This window comes from Lacerta agilis, chromosome 2, assembly GCF_009819535.1.
Source record: "Lacerta agilis isolate rLacAgi1 chromosome 2, rLacAgi1.pri, whole genome shotgun sequence".
In the NCBI taxonomy this organism is placed as follows: domain Eukaryota; kingdom Metazoa; phylum Chordata; class Lepidosauria; order Squamata; family Lacertidae; genus Lacerta; species Lacerta agilis.
In genome coordinates this window covers 41,060,916-41,077,889 of record NC_046313.1, presented here as the reverse complement: position 1 = coordinate 41,077,889, position 16,974 = coordinate 41,060,916, and the positions used below count along the sequence as shown (strand labels likewise).

Genomic DNA, 16,974 nt, shown 5'->3' with positions numbered 1-16,974 from the left:
GCCGGCTGATATGGTCTTGCCCACACTTGTCTTATCTCAGCCTATTGGACGACAGCTTCCTTTCCTGATTGGCTCCTGAACTCCTTTCTGAAGGAGCTCCCACCCACCCCCAACGCCCGCCTCCCGCTGTTTCTGATTGGTAAAATGCTCCCTCCTCCATCATCGATTTCCCCCCGGCTGCGGCCCGTTGCCTTTTATGATTGGCTCAGAAGGCCTGTCAGTACCCCGCAGGACGCAGGCGCCCGGTCGGTCAGCGATATTTCTCCTTTCTTTTTCTTTTTTTTACGTGCGTGGGCAGCCTAGCAACGTCGCTTCTCCCGTCGTGCTTTGCGGCGCCGGCGTCGTCATCGCTCCCCACCGTGCTCCAGGGCGCGTACGCTCAAGGCAGGGAGGGCGGCGCAAGATGGCGGCGGCGCAAGGCAGGGGCCCAGGCTCCGAGGCGGCCGGGCCGGGCGGAGTGAATGTGTTCGCCAACGACGGCTCCTTCCTAGAGCTCTTCAAGCGGCGCATGGAAGAGGCCGCCGCCGCGGGAGGGAGGAGCGGACCGGGAGCAGGGAAAGCGGAGGCCGAAAAGCAAAGAGAGACCGAGTCTCGGCCGGAGCCGCCCGGGGAACAGGAGCCGCCGGAAAAGAAGCGGAGCGGGAGCGCCCTCAGCTTCGTAAGGGATCCGGGCCCTGACACCCCCTCTTCCCCTTCCCCTTGGCTTACTCCTCTTCGCTTTCTGCCTCCGCCCTCCCCAGACCCTAAAGGACCGAGGCGCTGGCGCTTTCTGCCTGCCAGTTTTCATCTCCTTTTCTGACATGGTCGCGTGTGCCCTTAATAGGTGCTTGGCAGGCAGAAGTTCAACGGCTGAAGCACCTCACCTCTGTAAAATGTTCTCTCTTCTCCTCCCCCCAGTTTTTTCTGTTACGGTAACGGGATATTGTTACCAGGAGCACTGTTAAATTCTCTTCCTCCTCCGAGCTCTCGACAAAGGAAAGCTGTTTTCAGAGCTCACTTTAATTCACGTTATAAATTTAAGCCCGATGGGCATGAATATTTAGTGCTCTCCCTTCGCCCCGGTAATATATAGCATAGGTGTATGCAGCAAGCAATTTTTTAAAAAGTCTGTTCACAGTCTACATCTGTCATTGCTGTGCAAGTTAATGTTTTACTAGGCTTGTTCATATTGATTGTGGACTTGAAAGTAGGCAGTTCTATAATACTTCTGTAAGTGCTGTCCCCAATAAATGTTGGGAGGCTATTTTTTACTTAACTAGTCCTGGTCTCAGTCTATAAAGTAAACATCAAAATCCATTTTATTCTCTGACCATAAACATATTTGCTCAAAGACAGCTCTCATTAATTTCAGTCTGCCTTATTTCCAATTGGGTGAACTTCAAGTTCCAAGCTTGCCTTTTGGGGTTCTTAATAATCCTGCCCCATGACAGAACTACCTGCTGCTGTGTATTTCTAAAAATCAAAGCCATTCAGCCACAGCCAAAATACTCCAACAAAATTATGACGGATTTTAATTTAAAAAACAAACAAACACCCTACTGAATCTTAACTTGGGACAGGTAAAAGTGCAAGGTGCAAAATAAATAATTGGAGAAACACTCTTTCCTGCCCCCTTCTGAGAAACTAAAAGTGTCAATCCTGATGTGCGGAATATAGATTCAAATTGCAAGTAGTAGATCTAGAAGGCCATCCTGTGAACTGCAAGTAAATTACCGCCTGATAGAGACTGATACAGGCATTATATGAAAACAAAGGAACTGAGGTGTATTAAGATAAACTAGGCCTTTTTTCTTAAAGAAAGCCAGGAGTTTTCCCTGCTTTAAACAGCTGTTACAAGTGAATTGGTTTTTTGGCTAGCATATGGAAGTTTTCCTGCACAGATAGTATCATTGTTACAACAGAATGAAATCTGTTCAACATCCATATTGGTGTGATAATTCTGAAATAAGCTGCTATTGTTTGGTTTGCAGCTGGATAGAGAAGACTGCAAATGTGACTGTATTCTCTATTGGCTTAGCATTAGCATTAATAACATAGCCTGTTATAGAAAAGTGGAGGTTACTCAGAATGGAATAACAACACGGTGCTCTGTGTTTACTAAAAAATAAGTCTTGTTGAGTTCAGTGGGAATTAATACCAGGTTATTGTGTATGGAATTGCAGCCTAAGAGTAACAAAATGAGCATTTTTTCCCTTTCAGTCTTATGAAACCTGGACTCTAGATAGAGGATTCTTGTAGATGGAGCATATGTTTGGGTATAAGGCATTACCGGTGCTATGAATAGGAAGAGCATAGGGGGCATGTACTGCAGGAATTTCATGATGTGAGCAGGGTGCTGATAGTGGACATTGAAACCCTGCTCTTGTTTCTTAGTTTTTAGCAGAAGGACCCCATCTGTTTTCAAGCTTGTTTTTTCAAAATGAAAGCTGAAATTTCATATCTTAAGCCTTGAGCTGCTCTTAGAAATCCATTTTTTGTTTTATGGAGATTATACAGTTTTATAGAATGACAGTAGCACACACAGCCCCTCCCTAGACAGGAATAAGACTGACTCTGCCAAATTGATTGTCCTTGTAATTATTAGGAAATCAAAGTTACATGTGTGTTGTGATGTTTTAGGGGAATGTGAGTGGAAGTTCAGTGTTGATCCTATTTTCTAATGGACATTGAGCCTGGAAAGCATTCAGAATACTTCATTTTCTTATAAAATTTGTCTTTTAATGTGTGGGCTAATCTGTACAGATGTATTGGTGAACACTGCTAAGGTGCCCTTTTACCCTCCTAGCACAACGGTGTAGGTTACGCTCGGCAGCTCTGTACTGACTGACAGGTGTGATGGCGAGCTAAGATGATCTAATTGAAGGACTCCCTATACCGTTATATAGTGGGCAACATTCCCCTTGCAGCTCCCAGGCTCGTATAACGGTTGCAGTCTTCTGTCCCTTCACCCAGGTGGGCAAGCGGAGAGGGGGCAGCAAGCTAGCCCTGAAGACAGGAGTGGTTGCCAAGAAACAAAAGACAGAGGATGAGGTAAGTTAGCATGAACCTCATTTATGTCAGCTTGACAGCCCATGGGGCAGCAATGCTTTTGGTTCCATTTTAGCAGTAATGGAAGTTGAAGCTAATATTCTTCTCCCTCATGGCATCTAAGCTTGGCACTGATGTTGACCTTCCATCTTTAGGGAAATGGCCATCTTTAGAGTGTGAGAAAATTTGTAGGAGAGCTGAACAATGATTTTTGGCCTCTGCTAGAATCTCAGGGGCAGGTTGTTTTAATTTGTGTGTGTGAGGGGAGCGAGAGAGAAAGAGACAACACACAGAAAGAATATGAACTCTGCAATAATGGCAGTGGCAGCCCTTCAATGAAAAACTGCTATATGGGTCTACTGGAGCAGCAGAAGAGTACTTTATTTCTTGTTCCTGCTTCAGTTGTGATAACAGCAATGAAGCTGGAAGCTTGTGTTATTCCTTAGTAGGAAAGGTGCTTGTTAAGTGAACTGAAGAACTGATATTTCCTAGTTATGTGTTAAGAAGCTTCCCTGTTTATTTCATTTCTGTAAATAGGGTTGTTTCAAATGCTGCATGTACAGAGTTCCTCTTGCATAATAGGACTCCCATCCTTCTCCCACGCACCTTCAAAATCTGCTGCAGAGGGTCCTTGTGAGGGCTGGAAAGGAGAAGATGGGAATGTCTGTTACACTAGCACTGACTATGACCTAGTGCTTTTAATTCCAATGAGATAATGGCAGATCAAGTACCTGGGGTTATCCTTGTTTTGTCTTCACAATATTATGTGGTAGGTTAGACTAAAGAGATGTTAACTACCCCAGTGTCATACTGTGAGGTTTATAGCTGAGCAAGAATTTGAAGCTGGGGCTCCCAAGTACAGTACAACCCACTGACACCTAGTTAGATGGTTAGGTTTATGCCATTGTTTTTTGAGAGTTAATGTTTTCTGTATATGGTATGTTTCTGAATAAAATAATTTGAGATATGTAACATTTCATTTTTGCCTCTCCTGTTTTGTTTGTAGGTTTTGACAAGTAAAGGTGATGCGTGGGCCCAATATATGGCTGAAGTGAAAAAATACAAAGCCCACCAGTGCAGTGATGATGATAAAACCCGACCTTTGGTGAAATAACTTTCATCTCCAGCTTGGACTTTCTCTGATGTACATAATTATTTAAAACGACAAAGGAGAGTAGCTCTGCCCCACAGACTGAATGCTGCCGCGGCAGCAGGTGACTTGCCATGCTTTTATATCTGGGAATTTAGAGCCTCCTTCATTGGTTCATTTATTGTTATCTTCTTTCTTCTGAGAACTAAGAACTTTGACTTAGTTGCAGGATTTTTTAATTTGTAATCCCCCAAATAGTGGAACTGGTCTGACATTTCTTTCCCTGAATCACCAGGCAACATACCATGCCCACAAAATCTTTAGCATTAAACCTTTGCTTAATACTTCCAATACTCCTCAAGTTTCCACAATGGGATACGCTAAGTGGATCCATTTTGCCAAATGTGTTATCTGTTTCTGTTGAAGATGAACTTAAATGTGGTCACAGTTTCCAAATCCGCATTGCCGACAACAGTAATTCCAGAACACTTTGTTATCTCTGAGTTCCTTGGTATGCTTAGTATCTGACAATTCTGTGAGTGCATTTCTGCTTCTGTTTTTTCCTCTCCATTTCACTGTACAATACAGTGGGTTATGTGGTTTTATTCTGAATTCCAGTTGCTGCTGATTAAGCTCATTCCTTGCCTTCTGCTATGCATGCTCCAATTTAGCACTGCAGATTATGTTGTGCCTATCTGCTAGCTAAGAAGGTAGAAACCTGGTCTACACTTACACCCAATATTAGGAGAAAAATTGGCTAAAATTACAACAAACGTGCTCTGGGACAAATGGAATTTCCAGATATCATGATTCTAGCCTTTGACTAGCCCCTCTGTTCTAGTCCTAGGCTTTGTGGCCAGAGTTCTTTGAGAAAGGCTGTTTGTCTAGCAGTTGTTTGCTGTGTGCATGGGAGCCGATGTTTCTCTTTTTCTATTCTCCATTTAGACTCCTTATACTTTCCATGAAGTAGTGTTCTAAAGCTGAAACTCAGATAGTTTCTGCAGTGATTAGAGTTCTGTCACTGAGAGTAACTGGGGATGACAGCTTCATAGAAAGGCCTTGGATACATTCCTAGCAGTTGGAATATCAAGAAATGAGAATACAAACAAGAGCTTTTCTAGGATAATTTATAGCCCCCAATTTTTGTGTTGAGGGTGCAGTTGGGCTTATGTTTGAATCTTACTCTATTTGTGCCATTTCCTTTTCATGGAACAGGCGCTTTGTGTCGGAGAACCGATATGAAATACCCAACTTCTGCTCAATGCTAAACATACTTGCAGAAGATTTTTAAGCTGAAGGAAAACTAGCCGAGGTTTTATATTCTCATCTAGGAGAGGCCTAAAGGGTGTTTGTTATGTTATTGAACAGCCTTTAGGCCAAATGTTTTATATGTAATGCCCTCTCTGCGGAAAAGGTCACTGCTTTCTACCAATCAGAACACTCTGATGGTTGTGTAGGACATGGGAAGTGGAGGAAATACTGGATTGAATCCTGTCTGTAACCCCCAAATCTGCTTTGGATGTTTGGGGAAATCCCAAAGCAGATTTTTGGAGGGAGGTAGAGGCAGGAAAGGGAGTGGAAGCTCCATGGTGTGAGGAGAAGTCATTCTGCTAATACATTGATTCTGTTGGGTACAACCCAACACTCTTGTTTAATTAGTTATGTACACTTGCTGGAATCTCAGCCGACTTGAGTCCTGTTCAGACCTTTATTCAGCAGAAGATCTAGAAGGGGTGTTTACATCTGTAAGTGTGCAGGCTCTTCATTGTGATTAGGAAACCTAATCATGTGGCAGAAACTTTCATACATATGACCATATGCATGTCAAACACTATTTCAGACCTGAATAGGTGGAGATTGGGGAAAGGGCTGGAAGACATCACTTGCTGCATTCAGTTTGAGGTAGTGTCTGAAAGGGGCTTGGGGTGGTCATATATGAGACTATTTACTGTTTAATGCCTGAAGCAACTTGGAAGACTTGAATATTTCACTGGTATCTGGTTACATGCCTGTTATAAAGTGGTGGCAGTTTGCTTCCTTGTTCTACACTAGATCAGACTCCTTTATTGCTTTTGACCTCCACAACCTGGCTTAGAGCACTGATAATCATTCTTACTACTAGCTTTTTAAAATAAAATTCTGTTGTGGATATTGATTTGCTAGCTTTGTCTTGTTTACTTTCTATTTCTTTTTATGATAAAGGTATTTTTACTTATACAGGTAGTGACCATTTTGTATGTGGTCAGTTGAAAAGTGACCGCCAGCAGAAGGGTTGTTTTGGACCCAGTGGAGAGTGGAATGGGGACAGGGTGGGCTTATGCGCACTTCTCTGACAAGTGCAAATACCAAGAACGCAAGCCCTGCGCAAATGGGGAGTTGCCTGTATAGCCTATGGCTGGGTAGTACCTTTCAGAGGTAATCATGCTACTCTGTTGCAGCAAAAGCAGTAATTATGTGGCACCTTGAAGACTAACAAATATATTAGTGGTATGTGCATTTGTGGACTAAAGTACTTGATCATATGCAAGAAGTGTTATCTCATCTTTTTAATTTTATACGCAGACATTGGTAGTGGGGTTAGGATATAAAATGCAAGAGTCATTAAAAAGTATGTTAAAACTTAAATATATGTAAAATCATTAGTGACTCATCACTGCTTTGTGACTATTCACTAATGATTTTAGTGAAATTCTAAAAGGCACAAACTAGATTAACTACACTGCTAATAGTTCTCCCTCTCCTATCACATGCATGTGGAATCCAATGTGATGTAGTGGTTGAGAGTGCTGGACCTGGGGCTTGGAAGATGATCATTCAGATCCCCATTTGACCATGAAGCTCATTGGATGACCATGGGCCAATCACTTTCTTTCAGCTTAACAGGCTACAAGGATAAAATGGGGGAAAGGCAAACTATGTACACTCCTTGAACTCTTCATAGTAAGTGCAGGATATAAATATATTTTTTAGCTTAGGATAACTTTTTATGCATCTGCTGAAGGTGTAATTGCACTCTGCTAGGGAACATTTCCAGAGGGCAAGATTAATAGACTATTCATTCACTATTCTGGAAAATCTATGGTTAAAGAATGAGCTAATAATAGCAGGGGTATGAAAACAGAGCTTCACATTTATTGCAGTTACAACAGTTGCTTGATATATTCATCTTTCTTTCTAGGTGTTGCTTGTTCTTTTCAAAACACAATGATAGGTAACCTATATATTTTTGTGCACTGTGAAATTTATTTGAAAGTATCGTTTCTGCTAGATGTTGTTCTGACCTTGTTATATTGCCCCAGCCAGAACTTCGATCACTTACCTCTTTTCAGTTGCTTGAGGCCCTACACCCTGTTGCCAGCAGAACAACTTTGTTTCCACTCCAGCCAGTCTTCAAATGTACATTAGACATTCCTTTGATTGATGCTAGTGGATGTATCAGGCCAAATGGAATTCAAGGTGCTGTTGCTCACTCCACAGTGAACCATCTTTACATATGAAGCTGCCTTATACTAGTAGCATGTCTTGTTCAGTACTGTCTGACTGATGGTGGCTCCTCAGAGCTTTGGGCAGAGGTCTTCACCAGTACTTGATACTTCTCATTAGTGTAGTGGTGCTGCCCCAGGAGGATTTTGGGGCAGGAATCTTGGGGCCTATTCAGCAGGAGAGCCTCCAAATGTAGTACAGTGGTACCTTGGGTTACGAACTTAATTAGTTCCGGATGTCCATTCTTAACCTGAAACTGTTCTTAACCTAAGGTACCACTTTAGCTAATAGGGCCTCCCACCGCCGCCACCACACGATTTCTGTTCTTATCCTGAAGCAAAGTTCTTAACCCGAGGTACTATTTCTGAGTTAGCGCAGTCTGTAACCTGAAGCGTCTGTAAGCCAAGGTACCACTGTACAGCTGGCTTGCCACATTTTTGAATAGGTAAGTAATGTGCTTTACCATCTAAAGAGTGGAGCCCCGTAAGACCACTAAGTTCGGAATCTAAAATTACCTAACTGTACCACTGGACGTGGGTGGCGCTGTGGTCTGAATCACAGAGCTAGGGCTTGCCTATCAGAAGGTCAGTGGTTCGAATCCCCCCGATGGGGTGAGCTCCCTTTGCTCGGTCCCAGCTCCTGCCAACCTAGCAGTTTGAAAGCATGTCAAAATGCAAGTAGATAAATAGGTACTGCTCTGTTTCCATGCGCTGCTCTGGTTTGCCACAAGCGGCTTTGTCATGCTGACCACATGACCCAGAAGCTGTCTGCAGACAAATGCTGGCTCCCTCGGCCAGTAAAGCGATGAGCACCGCAACCCCAGAGTCGTTCGTGACTGGACTTAACCGTCGGGGGTCCCTTTACCTTTACCACTGAATTAGAGATGCCTCTCCACCTTTAGGGAGACAAAATGTGCTTTTTAAAATGTCATCCGTGCCATTATTATTTTTTTCTACTCCTACATTCCTCTTTCCCCTGCTATTTGGTGCAAGCATGTGTTGAAAGTCTTTCTCACTTTATACTTCAGATTACAGTTGCAAAGGTAAACATGAAACTTGTAGCAAACCAGCTACAAATCAGGCCCTGATGTGACTGCAGGAGAAGCAGCCATCAGGAACATAGTTTGACTCTTACCTACTGCTCTACTCCATCTCCTGTCATCCCTTTAAGACAACTACACTGCTCCTTATTAGTTGTTGCTGTTCCTTCAAGGCAAGAAAGCTCTCTAGGGAACTGGGCTGCAGCTGCTTCTCTGCTCACCACCCTTGGGATCCTGCTATTGAAAAGTGGTTTGTGATGTAGTTTAGAAAGCAGCCGCTGCTATTCCTTTCCTTGGACAATAAGGAAGGAGGAAGGGCCCAAGTCTCAGCATGGACCTTGCAACTCTAAAATTATGCCTGATAAAAAGTGGACTAACCACCAAGTCCATCTTTTGCAAAAGACAAAAGGTAGTACAGAAAAGAAACACTGATGATTGACCAGTAGAAGAATTCTTGTCAAGTGCTGCTGACGTTCATTTTAGCTGGAAGAAAAAGGATTTGAGCAGTCCGCTTTGCCTAAATACTTATTTCTACAAGGGATTATATGCAATCTATTTTATTTCCATTTGAATACAACACACATCAGTTTTACTTTCAAGTGCTAGATCCTTGTTTAAGGACAATGCATAATCAGAAAAGCACTTTCACGCCTCTCCACTTGCAAGGCAATAAACAGAGCATGACTAAGGGAAGCCTTTCCAAATAGTGGGCTTGCTGCATGGCATTAATCGCTAGCAGTTTCTTATGGGACAAGAATCTTCATTTTGTGTAAGGCAAACAGAGTAAACATTGGGCAAACAAACAATTTCTTTACCCTTTACAATAGTGCACTTGAATGCCTTAACCCACCATCCGTAGCTTTTGTACTTCATCACTAACTTACTAAAAAGCTGTTATTAAACAAATAACTCTTCTGTCTCCTTCACCTTAAAAGCATCTTAAAATCTTTAAAAGCAGAAGAGAGCAAGTGAAAAGTATTCATCTTTCACTCTTAGTTGAAACATGAACCTTTAAACAGAAGTACTCTGACTCCCAACAGCTACAGAAATCAAGCTCAAGTCTCCCTGCCAAGGTCACTGCTCCAAATTGCCCCCACAAAGAACTGAGACAAACCCCTTAGACTTGTTTTGTGCTACTGGGTAAGATTTCAATAGTGGCCAAGCTTTAAAGACGCCTGTTTCCCACTTGGTTAAAAGAAGCATTTGTGGGGTAACGGAGAAATGCTTAAAAAAAAAAAAAAACACTTCTCAAAACTCCAGATTCTTCCACAAACCAACCAGAGTTAATAATGTGACAATGCTAAAACTCCTTTCTGGATTTGAAATTACAAGATCTTTGCAACCAGTGTCAGCTTTAAACAACACTCTCTTTTTGGTCAAAGAGTTGCAGTCCCTTTCCATGTAACACCCCAGACCTGTACTTGATAACTCAGTGGGGATTTAAACAGGTATGCGGGTAAGAATAGTCCTAAGGAACAATCTTGATCTTAAAAAGAAAAAGAAAAAACAGCATTTGTGGGTGGAGTGAAAGGACAATTCTTGCTTTGCCATTTCGTCCCCAGTCTCCACCTACTCTGGTTACAATTCTCAAATATGGCACAAGTCAGCCTTTAGCACAGCCAGCCAAGCTAGAATGGTTCTGTGTTGTCCTCAAGGCCTGGGATCAGATTCTCTGCCATAGGATCTTTGGTGTATCCCAGAAGTGTGCAAATAAAAGTGTGCCACATCCCAGCCCCCCACACAGCCAGAGCCTGGAAGCATTAACAAGAGCAGGGCACCGAGCCACCTCAGTTAGTCTCGTAGGAGGACAGAAGAGCAGCGTCAACTGGCTCCATGCAAGAAGGGCAGGTGAATGATCGCATCAGCCAGTCGTCAATGCAGTGAACGTGGTAGATGTGCAGGCAGGGCAAGAACCGGATGGGGTCTCCGTATACAAAATCCAGCATGCAGATCACACACCTGAAATCGGGCAGAGAGAAAAGGAAATGTTATTAAAGGCACTTAAGATGGCACTTAATATGCCATCACATGGTAAGTTCAGGTATCCCAGTAAAGAACTACTAGCTGGCAAGTCATCTAGTCTCACTATTGCATTCTGAAAACCAAATAAATAAATCCTTCCAGTAGCACCTTAGAGACCAACTAAGTTTGTTCTTGGTATGAGCTTTCGTGTGCATGCACACTTCTTCAAATACACTGACATAGAAGTCACCAGACCCTTATATATAGTGAGAGAGTGAGGAGGGGTATTACTCAGAAGGGTGGTGGGAATGGGTGATTGGGTGTGGAAAACCTGACTGTTAACGACTGCAATTAGTCCTAAAGGAAAAAGCAAGGGGTGAGATGGCTAAAGATAGCTTTGTCATGTATAATGAGATAAGAATCCAATGTCTTTGTTCAGACCAGGTCTCTCCTTGGTTTTGAGTTTGGTAATGAGTTGCAATTCAGCAACTTCTCTTTCCAGTCTATTTCTGAAATTCCTTTGTATTAAGACAGCTACTTTGAGATCTTGTATAGAATGTCCTGGGAGATTGAAGAGTTCTACTGGTTTCTCTGTCTTGTGATTCCTGATATCAGATTTATGTCCATTTATCCTTTGGTGTAGGGTTTGGCCTGCTTGTCCAGTATAGAGAGCTGAAGGGCACTGTTGGCATTTGATTGCATAAACATTCCATTCTTAACAGTGTCCAATACTGGTTGCGGGATTGGAAAGCGTGCAAGCCTGTTACACACAGAGCGCTCTTATCTTAAATAGTTTGCTTCTGACTTCCAAGTTTCAAGGATGACCCTCCACCTACATCTATTCCAAAACATGGACATTACCCCAGCTGAAAGTTGCTGCTGTATATTCTCATTTTATGGGATCTTTTTAAATACATGCTGTCTTCATAGCAAAGAACTCTTTAAGGTTAGATGGATGCAGAGGCTGAAGAGAACAGTATTTCACTTTTAATATGATGCCTGTTAATTTCACCTTGTGTTATATAGTTGGAAAAAAATATTGCCCTGTTAGAAAAATTATGGTGGGGAACTAACTTTTGCCTGAATTAACTTTTGTATGAAGTTGAGGAATTGAAGCAAATTGAGGTCTGAATCTACTCAAGAGATCTCATAGAACTCAAATATGAAGTTTCTGACTTAACAAAAATATGTATATTGTCCCAAAGATCAAACCTCCACACCTGAAGAATGGAAAGTAGCCAATGTGACACTAATTTTTAAAATGGGATCCAGGGGGAATCCTAGAAATTACAGGCTGGTTAGCTTAACCCCGTCCTGAAAAAACTGGTATAAAGTATTGTTAAGGATAAAATAACCAAGCATATAGAAGAACAAACCTAACTAAAGCAGACAGAAAGTGGAGTCCCACAAGAATCAGTATTGGGACCTGTACTTTTAAAAAAAAAACAAGCTAGGCCAAATTTGCTCATGACCCAAGTTGTTCAGGGTGGTTAAATCATAAAGGGATTGTGAAAAGCTCTAAAAGAACTTCTCCAAAACAGAGAGAACAAGCAAATAAATGTAAAGTAATGCATGTCAGACTGAATATATCTTAATTTCAAATATATAGTCATGCGGTCTGAACAGGTAGTGATTGACCAGGAATTAGACTAGGGGTAGTCAACCTTTGTATACCTACCGCCCACTAATGCATCTTTCCTGATGGTAAAATTTCCTTACCGCCCACCAGTGCACGATGGAAGCAGGATTCAGCTTGTGCCGTAGAACCCCCTACCGCCCACCTAAAATCCTAAAACGCCCACTAGTGGGCGGTAGGGACCAGGTTGACAACCCCTGAATTAGACCTTGGAGTTGTAATGGGTAGCTTTATGAAGATGTGGATGCAGAGTGCAAAAGCTGTGAAAAAGGCAAATTCCATCCCAGGAATCATTTGGAAAGGAAATGGAAAGAAAACTGCCGCTTTTATGCCATTATACAAATCTATGTGCAATCACATTTGGAATATTGGGTATAAATTCTGGTCACACTGCGAAACACAATATAGTGGAGATGGGAAAGGTTCAGAAAAGAGCAAGCAAAATGATCAAAGGGACAGAACAGCTCACGATTGAGGAAAGGCTGTAGCATTTGGGTCTTTTCAGTATAGAGAAGAAGTGAGGAAGATTTGACATGATAGAATTGTATAAAATTGCATGGCATGGGAAAAGTAGATAGAAAAAAGTTTTTCTTCATAACACTAGAACTTATGGGCATCCAATGAATGTTGAGATGATTCAGGAGAGACAAGAGTACTTCATGCAGTGCATGGTAAACTATAGGATTTGCTCTCAAAGGAGGCAGTGATGACCATCAACTTGGAAGAAGAAGAGTTTGGATTTGATATCCCCCTTTTCACTACCCGAAGGAGTCTCAAAGCGGCTAACATTCTCCTTTCCCTTCCTCCCCCACAACAAACACTCTGTGAGGTGAGTGGGGCTGAGAGACTTCAAAGAAGTGTGACTGGTCCAAGGTCACCCAGCAGCTGCATGTGGAGGAGCGGAGACACGAACCCGGTTCCCCAGATTACGAGTCTACCGCTCTTAACCACTACACATTCATGGAGGTAAACACTATCAATGGCGACTAGCTATGATGTCTATGCTCTCCTGCCACAGTTGGAAGCTGTATGGAGGAGAGAGTGCTCTTGCACTTGGTTCTTGCTTGCAGGGTTCCCATGGACATCTGTCTGGCCACTGTGATAACAGAATGCTGGACTAGATGAGTCCCTGGCCTGATCTACAAAGCTCTTCCTTCTGGTTGCTGTGTTCAGTTATTCCATCCCCCTAAATCTCTGCTATACTGATGAGCTAGAATGGCAACATCTAATTGGAATTCTTAAGGTTTAGGAATGCTAAACACAGGACTCATGATTTTATCTAGGATTTGTGCATACATAAGACTTTTCTTCAGGAGTGGAAGCCCTTTCTGCTTTTTAGCCATTTTCCCGACTCCCCAGCTTTTGAGACGGCTGCCTGCCTTTTTCTTCAAGTCCCCTTTCCAGTAGTTTAAGATCCTGCAATGTTGCCTAATGAGTTATTCAATAATATACTTGCTCCATTTGGAAAATAGATTCAAAAGACTTTAAAAAAGGGGGTCAGTTGATACAAGAGTGTACAGCAACATGCTATGGAAATAAGGACAATTTCTCATATGCTTTACAGACGAGCACAATGGCCAGGTATAATATTGTTTTAGGACAGCAAGTCATATTTTAAAACCAAGAATTGGACAGTACAATATACCCATATTCCATTTTGGAAAGGGAATTGCTACAGTGGGATATAAAGGCTATATATGCATCTACTAGCAAATAGTCTCAGCCTCAGTGAACTGGATAAACACAAAGCATTGCACATGGAAAACATACTCTTTGATTTTCTTTTCCGATGGCTCTGTGCCTGGATCAAATATTCCTTTGGGAAGATGTTGAATCAGCCCAATCCTCTGAGCTATACGGATCTGCTCCTCTTCTGTTAGTTGCGTGGCAAGACGTGCCTGGCTGGGCGTTGGGTGATATACAGGAATTGGTGCATGTTCCTAGAAATTCAGAAGACAAAGTGCCTGAGTGATTGCTACTTTTAACCAGCCAGTAATCAAATGGAGATAAACCCACACTCAACGTACAGCAATTCAGTTGTCAACTATTCTTTCTTCACAGACCCCTATATTAGTCCAGCAGAGCTAGTCATTCAATGTATTTCCACAAATGTGGCAAAACTAAATAACTCTGTAGGTTCCTACATTTACATACTTAACTTTTTGGCAGATGCAAGCTGAAACTGTCAGATAATATCTACTCTGTAGTACACCAGATGGGCTAAATCATGGTGCTATCATGTTTCTGATTGGCATTTTAAGTTTTTACAGGGGAGTGAGCCAGCAATTGCTAACTAAACAGCAAGTGCATCATTTGCAGATGTATAAGAAGCCCTTCCGTCTGCTATGGACTCTGGTGTTGGGATCCATCCTTGCAGAACTAATTAACTCACCATAAAACATTCAGACCCCTCTCTTGTTCCTCTATTTTGGGATGTATCTAGACAAAAGTTCATTGTGAGACAGTGGTCCAATAATATACTGTTAGCTTGGAATGCCCATGCCCCCAATTGCTTTCCTGCAGCAGAATGCCCTTGCTCCCAAGCCACTGTGTTTAAAATGAAGACATTTTAGTAAATTGCAAGTTGCCCCCATAGAGATGCATTAAATTACTGGTCTCTAAAGCAGATGATAATTCTTAGGAACACTGCCCCAATCAAGATTTGGGACACAAGAATTGCAATGCTGGCTGAAATCAATAGTCTACCTAATTCAGCATTTTGTCTAAAAGTGGCCAGTCAAAAGCTAAAGAAGTTCAGAAGCAGAACATGATAGTAGCAGCCATTCTGTGTTGTTAGTAAACATCATCCAATCATCTGTGGTACACTCTTCTTAAATATGGAAGTTCCTCAGTGTATTTATCATTTGCTTATTTCCTTTATAAAGCAATCTATGCTATTAGCATTCACAACATCCTGTGATCATCAATTCCATACATTAGTGTAGGGATTTTTGCATCTGTGAAGCAGGTTTTTCATTTGTCTAATCTGCTGCCTATATGTTTCAGGAGGTAACCTAAAGAGTTTCTGAAATTAATGTGAATAAATTCCCCACACATTCTAACAGCCATTTCCCCAAGATCCACTCTGGTACTTTCGAGATATGGAGTCCTGTTATTTTGTTCTAGCCACCCTCTTAAACTAAGTTTGTGCTGCCTTTACCTTCCACAGGTTTCAAACAGGATGAAACCACCAGAATTTCCCTCAGTCTTTCCTAATTCTTCTTCCATAGACGGTCTGCCCCCACATTGAAGAATATGCTACTCTGCAGGTATGGCAGCTTGCAAAAATACAAGAGAAACATGCAGCTGCTCCACAATAAACCTCAGACTTCATGGGAAAGCAAATATCAAAGGCACACAGGACAACTGTTGAAATGGACAAGACATAACAATCGTGTGTTCTATGCCATTTTTCTGCAGAAAGAGATGGTGGTGGTATGAAATCTGACTCTGCATTCCTGGTTACCACAGCCTGGAACTCAACATCTTCTAAAGATTTGTCAGGATGGGTGAAAGCACACCTAGCATAAGATAGCCTGGAGTCTAAACATTCATTTTCAACCAAGCCTATTTAGTAATTGGTTATTTTCAGTACTGTACTGCTCATTGAGAGCCATTTCCCACATTAACCCAGGTTTGCCACCAAGAATACAATTTGTGGGGCTGCAGTCAATATTGGCCCAACGACAAACATACCTGTATGATGCCTGTACTTCAAAGCAGGTCCTGTCACGTTTACATTCTCCATTATAAGTTGTATACTTCATCATGTGGAGCAGTTCACGGCTCAACATGAATTTGGGTCTCCTCACTTCAGGTCCACTGCTCATTATAAATCACACCGCACTATTTCTGTTCCCCAGTTCTTATCTATAACTGACTAGTGACTTTGAGTTCTTCGCCCTGAATGCCCACCACGACCCCAGCCCGAGTCACACAACTCATGTTTCCATAGCTTTTTGAGAGAACCTTGACCCATGACCTCAGACTCACACACCACTGTCCAAAGTTTAAAGGGCAATACTAATGCCAATGCAAATATATTCTCTTTCTTTGCTTGACAGACACTGTTCTGTCTCCTGCTCAACGTTGTACATCCATTCCCAAGTCAATCCTGGGCTTAACTCACTCCAGTAACATCCACTCTCCAGGTGACTGCAGGGCGAGAGGGCATCAAGCCCCATTCTTGTGTCTCTTTAGCATACCTGGATGAGGTCGGAGGTCTCCATCCTAATCTCAGTCATCCCAGTTTCCATCTATAGCTACTGTTCCAGCTCACCCCGCCCTACTTACCCCAAGAACCCGAAGCCAAAGCCAATACCCGACCCCTGCCCACCCCCCAAAATGCCACCCGAATTTCCTTGCCCCATATGTCGGCTTCCTACTCCCTTGCGTAGCAGAACCCCGTAGGCTACCCAGGGCTGGCCCCAACGCCCAGCACCGTAGTCGGCGAGGCCTGGGGGAACCCACCCCACAGCCCCCCTTTCGCCCTCCGCCCCGCAACCCCCGACTCGGTACCTGGTAGGGGGGCGGCGGGACAGGGATGGGCGGTGGAGATGTATCCCCAGGCCCAAGGCTCGCCCCATCGCCGGTAGAGTCGTTGAGCAGCGACAGGTCATCGGCCGCCTGCGAGGAAAGGCAGCCCCCCATGCTCGCCCGAGCCCGCCCGCTCGGGGCCGCTGCCGGGTCCGGCCCGGGCAACCTCCCTCCCCCAGCTCCGGAATGGGAGGGGGCGCA

At 43.1% G+C, this 16,974-nt stretch overlaps 2 protein-coding genes across 2 annotated transcripts; one reads left to right on the top strand and one right to left on the bottom strand.

Moving 5' to 3' along the window:
* Positions 1-339: 339 nt before the first annotated feature.
* TRIR (telomerase RNA component interacting RNase) lies at positions 340-6,273 on the top strand. Its single transcript, XM_033139780.1, has 3 exons — positions 340-658; positions 2,953-3,030; positions 4,034-6,273. The coding sequence occupies exons 1-3, from the start codon at positions 404-406 to the stop codon at positions 4,139-4,141; spliced, it is 441 nt and encodes a 146-aa protein (XP_032995671.1). The 5' UTR covers positions 340-403; the 3' UTR covers positions 4,142-6,273.
* Positions 6,274-9,949: 3,676 nt separating this feature from the next.
* LOC117041230 (RING finger protein 11-like) lies at positions 9,950-16,974 on the bottom strand. The gene is made up of 3 exons (XM_033139779.1): positions 16,756-16,974; positions 14,008-14,177; positions 9,950-10,598 (listed from the first exon to the last, which is right to left on the bottom strand). The coding sequence occupies exons 1-3, from the start codon at positions 16,885-16,887 to the stop codon at positions 10,427-10,429; spliced, it is 474 nt and encodes a 157-aa protein (XP_032995670.1). The 5' UTR covers positions 16,888-16,974; the 3' UTR covers positions 9,950-10,426.

Excerpts from the sequence above, each read along its gene's own strand:
- TRIR (XM_033139780.1), top strand. The coding sequence starts at position 404 with ATGGCGGCGGCGCAAGGCAGGGGCCCAGGCTCCGAGGCGGCCGGGCCG. Across the intron at positions 659-2,952 it reads GCGGGAGCGCCCTCAGCTTC|GTGGGCAAGCGGAGAGGGGG; the intron begins GTAAGGGATCCG and ends CCCTTCACCCAG. Across the intron at positions 3,031-4,033 it reads AACAAAAGACAGAGGATGAG|GTTTTGACAAGTAAAGGTGA; the intron begins GTAAGTTAGCAT and ends TTTTGTTTGTAG.
- LOC117041230 (XM_033139779.1), bottom strand. The coding sequence starts at position 16,887 with ATGGGGGGCTGCCTTTCCTCGCAGGCGGCCGATGACCTGTCGCTGCTC. Across the intron at positions 14,178-16,755 it reads TCCCGCCGCCCCCCTACCAG|GAACATGCACCAATTCCTGT; the intron begins GTACCGAGTCGG and ends CTGAATTTCTAG. Across the intron at positions 10,599-14,007 it reads TCGGAAAAGAAAATCAAAGA|GTGTGTGATCTGCATGCTGG; the intron begins GTATGTTTTCCA and ends GCCCGATTTCAG.